The sequence below is a fragment of the Salmo salar genome, chromosome 22, assembly GCF_965601325.2.
Source record: "Salmo salar chromosome 22, fSalSal1, whole genome shotgun sequence".
NCBI lineage: Eukaryota > Metazoa > Chordata > Actinopteri > Salmoniformes > Salmonidae > Salmo > Salmo salar.
The window spans coordinates 23,959,635-23,967,987 of NC_138312.1; the positions used below are offsets into that span (position 1 = coordinate 23,959,635).

The 8,353-nt window shown below is 42.1% G+C and overlaps 1 protein-coding gene across 11 annotated transcripts in view; it reads left to right on the forward strand.

Moving 5' to 3' along the window:
- The window catches only part of LOC106583006 (rap1 GTPase-activating protein 1), a 158,460-nt gene that overhangs the window by 148,420 nt on the left and 1,687 nt on the right, over positions 1 to 8,353 (forward strand). For 3 of the 11 annotated variants that reach the window (XM_045705841.2, XM_045705843.2, XM_045705837.1), the window contains 6 exons: positions 763 to 882; positions 3,091 to 3,200; positions 6,087 to 6,203; positions 7,215 to 7,368; positions 7,511 to 7,622; positions 7,713 to 7,813. In XM_045705841.2, coding sequence (XP_045561797.1) covers positions 763 to 882; positions 3,091 to 3,200; positions 6,087 to 6,203; positions 7,215 to 7,368; positions 7,511 to 7,622; positions 7,713 to 7,813 — 714 coding nt within the window. Of the gene's footprint in view, positions 1 to 762; positions 883 to 3,090; positions 3,201 to 6,086; positions 6,204 to 7,214; positions 7,369 to 7,510; positions 7,623 to 7,712; positions 7,814 to 7,932; positions 8,106 to 8,225; positions 8,292 to 8,353 lie in introns of all 11 variants that reach the window. The other 8 variants (XR_014382142.1, XR_014382141.1, XR_006761434.2 and 5 more) reach the window with 8 other exon arrangements.

The window sequence follows — 8,353 nt, forward strand, 5'->3', positions numbered from 1 at the left end:
ATTAGGGTGGCTGAGCGTGGAGTGTGGGCAGGACAGTGTGCCATGGCAGTGGAGGAGCTGTGATTATGTGTCTCTGAAGAACACTGTAATGGACTCTCATTAGCGAGCTGATGACGCTGCTCGCATGGCAACCCATGTGCCACTATGCTCTTTTCCTCTCTGGCTCTGTCTTGTCTGTCTCTCTCCCTCTTTTCTCTCTCTCTATTTTCTCTCTCGCTGTCTATCCAGCGCCGCACATTTTATTTTTTATTTAACAAGGCAAGTCAGTTAAAAACAAATTCTTATTTACAATGACGGCCTAGGAACAGTGGGTTAACTGCCTTGTTCAGGGGCAGAACGACAGATTTTTACCTTGTCAGCTCGGGGATTCAATCTAGCAACCTTTCGGTTACTGGCCCAAGGCTCTAACCACTAGGCTGCCTGCCACCCCACATCATTCATGGATGAGTCTACTGAGCACCTGCAAGACATTGAAGGATTATATCACTCTCCTCTGAACACCCACTCTCAGACCTCAGACTTATTTTACACTTTCCTGTCAGTGTGAAGCTCTGGAATTGTCTTACACTAATAGACATCTTCTCTCTTTTGGCCTCTCTATCCCTCTCACATATCTACACTGCCCCCAAGTGTTCAAATATGGTCCTGCATGATCTCCATCACTGGTTATCATTAGAATCAGGGTTAGTGTGGTTAAGGCGAGGGTTAGGGTCCATACACACTCACCGACCGTGTCTCCTCGTCTCTCTCTGTACTATGTAGCGGGTGATCCGCAGCAGAAGCCAGTCTATGGATGCCATGGGCCTCAGTAACAAGAAGCCACACACTGTCTCCACTAGTCTCAGCAGCAGCTTTACCGAGACCCCCAAAACCCCAGGGATAGTAAGTAACCCTTTTGGTTTTACCAGAGGCCCACGTGGGCCTAACTACTGACTCCCCTGTAGTAAACACTGACCCTCCCCTAACAACACCCAATACATTCATACCCTATCCTCTCAGCCCTGTGGGATTGGCCTAGACCGTCTGTAGCAAACGCCTTACTCCTCCCTTCCTTGTCTATCCTACCTGTGCTCAAACACTTTATTTAACACACTGTTTCATATATGTGCCCCCCGCCTTAACCCTCATATCCGTCACCTCCATAGTTTGCCATTTTCCATTACTTTTTTCATGGCATTTTTAAATGAACCACTGTTCATTTCACAGTAATGATTGTCATTTTCATATCATGATAATGTTATACAGTCATGCTCAATCTTAAACCATATTAATTGTCATATTGTGAAACCCAGTTCACAGATCTGTTGAGGTGTAAAAGTAGGCACTAGTGCACCTTTTTTAAAGTTTTTCTTATGTGAATGATCCCAAATACCCTTTCTGCCCTTTTACAGACTTAGTGGGCTTTTGACTCAGACTCTCATAACATTTTGAATCCAGATTTGCTTTCTCTGACAACCTGAGAGCCAGTTGAGAAGAGATGAGTTGAGCTGTCTGACTACCCAGAGTCCCTCCCTTGTTACCTTGCTGGCATGAGTGTTGCATGTGCTGCTGTAGCCTCTTTATGCAGCCTAGCATTGTCGCTGCATGAAGCCTATCTGGTATGGAGCTGTGCCGGGCGGCCAGTTGTGAAGACGAGAAGTTAGTACACAGTCTCCTGTATGAATGCACCTATTTCCACTTTGTGACACACACCGTTGCAGAATACTCTGACTGGCAATCCAAAGAAACAGCTGCTGTTTTTCAATTAGTTCGCCAAAGTAAATCTGCCCTTTCACATACTAACTCTTTGGATTGTGACAGACCCTCCTGTATCTCTCTCTATCTGTCATATTTTATTTTGAAAAGCCATAATCAAGATAAATTGACTAAATGATCACGATAACGATAAATTGAAGGATAAGTTTATAGCATTGTGCACCACAATGTTTCCCTTAAAAATAGTACTTTGAATGTTGTTCCATTAACGATCGGCCATATTAGCAAACTGATTTCATTTTAAACATCACACTTCTTTAGTAAAGGCTACTTATCGTAGTGAACAATATCTGCAAAATATCCACGATAAGCTGTCGGTATGGTCGGTGTCGATACTTTTTGGTTTATCATCCCAGCTCTACCAAATACAGTACGTTATGCCACTCTGTGGTCTCGGACTCTAGTCGAGCTTTCAATATGAATGGCCTTTCAACGTGTGCTCAATATGTCGCCTGTCTTCTCTGTCCTATGGTATACTGTGAGCTCATGTTCTAATTTGCACCTTGCTGTTCCAATGCTACCTGCTGCATGAAATCTCATGGTGACTTCGTTTCTCTGCAACTCTCAATCTCTTTCTATGTATCCCTCTTTCTCTTTCTCTGCTTTCTACTGCCCTGTGTGATTCAGTCATTACTTGTCCCAGGGAAAAGTCCCAGTAGGTATCATGGACGTCGCGGCAGTGCCATAGGGATAGGAACAATAGAAGAGGTTCATGTATAATTCTCCCTTCTAATTCACTGTTTCTCTGCTGTTTTCTTTGCTTATTTGTCTGGTTATCTGTCTCTTTGCATAACTCAATTACTGTTGCTTTCTGCCTAAACCAATATTTTTAGATCCATTTATGAAGCAATCATTTTCAACATCTCAAGTGTGGGGTAAAACCACTGGGTTATAATAAAGCTATCATTTAGGTAATAAAGAGTTTATGAAGAGTATCCATCACAAAAAGGGTTTTGGTTTGTGAGAATACTTACTGGTTTATTACCTTACTCCGTGTATCAATTCCTCTCTTTCACTCATGATGAAGTGATGGACTATCTCAAAGTGTCTTTCACCAACAAGCCGCTGTCACTTCATTTTAGTCCCCCCATAACGTTTATCATGTGTTGTAGATAGCAAGTATCATATACTGAAGGCATTTGAGTCATTGTGCAGACTCTCAATGACATTTAACAAATGCCTTTCACTCATATTTGAATGGAATTCACGTTTTCACTGGCTGTAAAACAGACCAAGTAATATCTTAGACAGTGTACTATAGCCTCCATGTTTTACTATAAGTCATGCTACAGGAATATAGTACTGTGGCTGACTAACCTATCCACTACTCCCCAGTCTCTGATCATTCCTGGAAAGAGCCCCACCAGGAAGAAGTCTGGGCCTTTCGGCACCCGACGGAGCAGCGCCATCGGTATCGAGAACATCCAGGAGGTGCAGGAGAGGAGGTGAGAGGAGGGCTTGGGCTACCTGGAGATGAAAGAGGAAAATGGGGAGTGTCAGAGAAAATGGATAGAAAGAGATGGAGAAATTAAACATATCAGAAGTGCAGGCCAATACCACAAGTCACTCTAAATGGCTGTCAGCTGTTACGTGGTTGCATTTTACAGAAGTGTCTCAGTTGCGTTAGCATTAGTGGCTAACGTTAGATAGCCGGTTAGATTAGAGTTAGGGATAGGTTAAGGTTAGGGATAGGTTCATGTTAGGGTAGGATTAGCTAACATGCTAAGTAGTTGCAAAATGCTATGGTTGTGTTTAGCTAGATTTTATAATTAGCTAAGATGCTAAAGTTGTCCCTGAGATGATTCAAACACGCAACGTTTAGGTTGCAAAACATTCGTATTATACGCCTACCTATCATCCCCAACAACCTCCTTACTTTTATTTCTGTCTAAAGTACCTCCCAAAACGTACGACATCAGATTGCCTAGTGTTTTTTTTTTGCCAATGGTATGATGGTTACAAACTAGTGGGTTTGTCCGCACCTTGGCACGGTTTTATGCCTCAAGAGATGGGAGACAACGCGGTAAAGAGAGAGATGAGGCATTCAAAGATACAGGGCTGCCAACTTTTGAAGAAATCTTGGAGTGAGATTTGTTGTGTGAATTTCATTGACCCCTGGCACAATCCCTAGAAAGGGGACTATGAAAATTGTTCTGTTTTCTAGCTCATTTCCTGCAATTCTATATATATTGACATGGCTTAGGTTTATGACCAGAGTGGAAAATAACAAAATAAAAACCACAGGTCAGGTGTATTCAGGATGCTTTGACCATTAAATGAACACTCAAAATTCGACCACTTTGTTACTTTAAGATTTTGGGGGATACATTTTAAAGTATGCTAATATTTTTTGGGGGGGGTATTTTTTAGGTGGTTTGACACTTCAATCAGATAGAAATGAAATGAAATAGGGAGACAGGCAAATGCTAGAAACAGTGGGAAAGTTGGATTGATCCCTGTTATCAGCTAGAAAGTTATATGCAACATGTGCCAGGGAGTGTTACCACTACACCAAGGCTCTGCACAGATATTGTGTTATATTAATGGATGATGGCAGAAGGTAACCAAATCATAGATTACAGTCTCCTTGTCCATAGACTGCTTTCAAGGTAAGGACACAAGCATTTTATAATTTGGGTGGACTATCTCTTTAAAATAGGACTGGAAGAAAATCCTGCTTGCTCTCCAGGAGGGTTGGCCACCACTGAGTATGTTTCCCAAGTGCTGGGTGTTTGAAAATGTTCTTGTTATAACAATTAATTTCTCAAAATCACCCAATCTTCAAGAAACATCTAATGAATATCAATATTCAGGTGGTTCATGCCTACTAGTTGAATATCCTTGCCATCATCTTACTCCACATAGAGAAAATATGACATGTTTATGAGTTGTGAGTCCCCCTACCATCTCTGCCTAGCATGTGCATAATACTAACATGTCAAAAATAATATTTGATTCCTGGAGCTTTTAATATCCAATGCTTATTTGTATTCCTTATTCAAAACTGTCCATGAATGGCTGCAAAAATAGTAGGCATATCAAATTTCAAATATGTGGTTAAACTGGGAAAATTGGTAAGAAGTGGAATAATAAAATACGTTTGGGGAATAACAGTAGTGTTCTTGCTGATAAGAAAATAAATGACCCTATGTTTTAGCCCAGTGTTAAGAATTAGAATTGTTTCACTGATCAGACTAAATAAAGTAAATCGATAATAAAATCTAATGAAGACAAGATGACATGAATCTGCCCTTACACCCTAACCAAATTATTAATACATTTTTTCCCCACTCTAGAATCAAATGTACACTTTGGGTTCACAATCTGTTCGACAAAGTTATTTTCACAGTTACGAATCAGGTCACCCTACAAAACTTCCCTGCTAAAACATAACGTAGGTCTGCTGCCTTTTTGTTGCAAGTGTGGATTACATCGATTTTAGAACATGCTGTCAAAGGGCTGCATTCTGCAATAGATTTATGGACGGGAGTAACAGTAACCTAATTTTGTTCACAACATTTTACATAAAATAGTGCTAGCATGCTACTCTTTTTACAGGTAAAATATCTTGAAATAATATAATTTATTTGTATTTAGCCTGTTTTAGGTTAAACTAAGACAAATATAAAATCAGCGGAATACGTTCTCTCTCCATTCAGCGCCACCCTAATCTGAGAGGCGTTTCTTTAAAACATGCATCCAATCCCCTTGATCTCTCACATAACTAGACCAATCATATGCTTTAATGTGCCGCGTTTCAGAGTGCTGTGAATCGCAGGAGCAGGTGGTTTGATTTCAAAACGATTTGGAGCACAGTTGAAAAGTAAACACGCTAGCCGTGAGAGCGCGAGAAGAGGGTCAAATGCGTGTGTCTCACGGCCAATGTGTGAGAGTTGGCAGCTCTGAAGATATGTGAGGTCACTGGAGAGACATGTTGGTGTTTGACTCTTCCAATCAACAAACCGATGGGCATTAGCATCCTCATCTCAATTCAAGGGGCTTTATTGGCATGGTAAACATATGTTAACATTGCCTTAGCAAGTGAAGTAGATAATAAACAAAAGTGGAATAAACAATTAAAATGAACAGTAAACATTACACTCACAGACATTCCAAAAGAATAAAGACATGTCAAGTGTCATATTATGTATATACAGTGTTGTAACGATGTGCAAATGGTTCAAATACAAAAGGGAAAATAAATAAACATAAATATGGGTTGTATTTACAATGGTGTTTGTTCTTCACTGGTTGCCCTTTTCTTGGGGCAACAGGTCACAAATCTTGCTGCTGTGACTGCACACTGATCTCTCTCTCTCCACCTCCCTCAGTCGGGAAGTGTCCCCCAGCACACAGAGGACCCCAGACAGCGGACACATCTCCCAGGACCCCAAATCAGAGAGCTCATCCAATCAGAGCTCACCAGAGATGCCCACCACAAGAACCAGGTGAATTGACAGCACTCAAAAGGGCTCAGTTGAACCCAGGCTGAAGAATGTGTGTGTGTGCACTGCAAAAAATGATTTATAATATTTCAAGATATTTTTCAAGATAATTTACCTTCAATATGATGATTAAGGTAAAATATCTTGAAATAATATAATTTATTTGTATTTAGCCTGTTTTAGGTTAAAATAAGACAAATTATATGACGTTAGATAATTTAACTTGATAAGAAACAACTAGAAAAGGGGAAAAAAGTGAATTATCACTCAATATAAGATGTTTTGGCTTGTTTATGTAACAGTGTAGGTTCCGTCCCTCTCTTCGCCCCAACCCGGGCTCGAACCAGGGACCCTTGCACACATCAACAACTGACACCCCACGAAGCATCGTTACCCATCGCGCCACAAAAGCCGCGGCCCTTGCAACGCAAGGGGAAACCCTACTTCAAGTCTCAGAGCGAGTGACGTCACTGATTGAAACGCTATTAGCGCGCACCACCGCTAACTAACTAGCCATTTCACATCGGTTACACTCACCCCCCCTTTGACCTCCTCCTTTTTCCGCAGCAACCAATGATCCGGGTCAACAGCATCAATGTAACAGTGTAGGTTCCGTCCCTCTCTTCGCCCCAACCAGGGACCCTTGCACACATCAACAACTGAAGCATCGTTACCCATCGCGCCACAAAAGCCGCGGCCCTTGCAACGCAAGGGGAAACCCTACTTCAAAGAGCGAGTGACGTCACTGATTGAAACGCTATTAGCGCGCACCACCGCTAACTAACTAGCCATTTCACATCGGTTACATTTAGTTTGCACTTTTTGCAGTGTGTATTAGTGGTCATTTACATTTTAGTCATTTAAGTAGACTCTCTTATCCAGGAACAATTCGGGTTAAGTGCTTTGGTCAAGGGCACATCGGCAGATTTTTTTACCTTGTCGGCTCGGGGATATAAACCAACTTTTCAGTTACTGGCCCAACGTGCTTAACCTGTAGGCTTCCTGTCACCCCAGAGTGACCCAGGTGTGTAGTTCCGCCATCTGTTGCAGGGCTCCATACATCCCTGAGGCCCAGGACCTGTCCCGCTCCTCATCCAATGCTAGCAGCTTTGCCAGCGTGGTGGAGGAACACGATAATGTGTGCATCGAGGAATACAACACTGGACTGGTAGGTGCCATTGTTTTCCCACCCACCCTCACTCACTAACATACAACACACCGTAACATAGAGGTTCATGTCTATGTAATTGTGACACACACTCGAAAAAGATCCTGACTGACATTTGCTCTTGTGTTTTTGTTTGTTGCAGGAGAGTCTATGCTCTTCTGGAACACCACACAAGAAGGACTCATTTGCGTACGTCTCCTGGGTAGAGGATAGTATGAGCAATACTAGTGCCACCAGCCAGGTCGGCTCTCCAGGTGAGCTTTTTAATAGTGTTTTCAATACTGCCATAAGGCTCCAAAGGTTTACTTTGTCATGATGGCCCATCGTCTGCCCCTCCCTGACAGCACCTGCACTGCCCCATCAGACTGAGGGGGGCAAAAGGGTAGAGCTCAAAAGGGCAGAGAGCCGAGACAAGACAGAGAGGTCACAGGATAAGTCGTCATCGGTAAGATTGGTTATACTATTTTAATAATCAGATCCACTGTAACATCTACACTCGTTCACTGTACTAGATGTGTACAATGGAATACAATCAAATACAGATTTCGTTCTGCTAACATACAGCACAGGAGGTTGGTGGCACCTTAATTGGGGAAGACGGACTTGTGGTAATGGCTGGAGTGGAAAAAGTGTAATGGTATCAAACACAAACACATGGTTTGATGACATTCCATTCACTCCGTTCCGGCCATTATTATGAGCTGTCAGCACCCTCAGCAGCCTCCACTGACATACAGGTATATATCGGTGTTAATAAATGGGCTTATAAATGTATAAACTTACCCTTCATTGTTGTTCAGTAATTGTGGTCTTTGTTAACCTTGTCAATCTCTTTCTGTGTCTGTCTGTGTGTCCAGAATTGTTAGCCTCTCCCCATTGATCACTACATGGGTGTCCATTAGCAGGTACCTGGAGTTTTCCAAGTCAGTAGATGTAACTAACCATGTGTTACCCATGTCTGTTTTTGGATTGGTTATGTGTGATG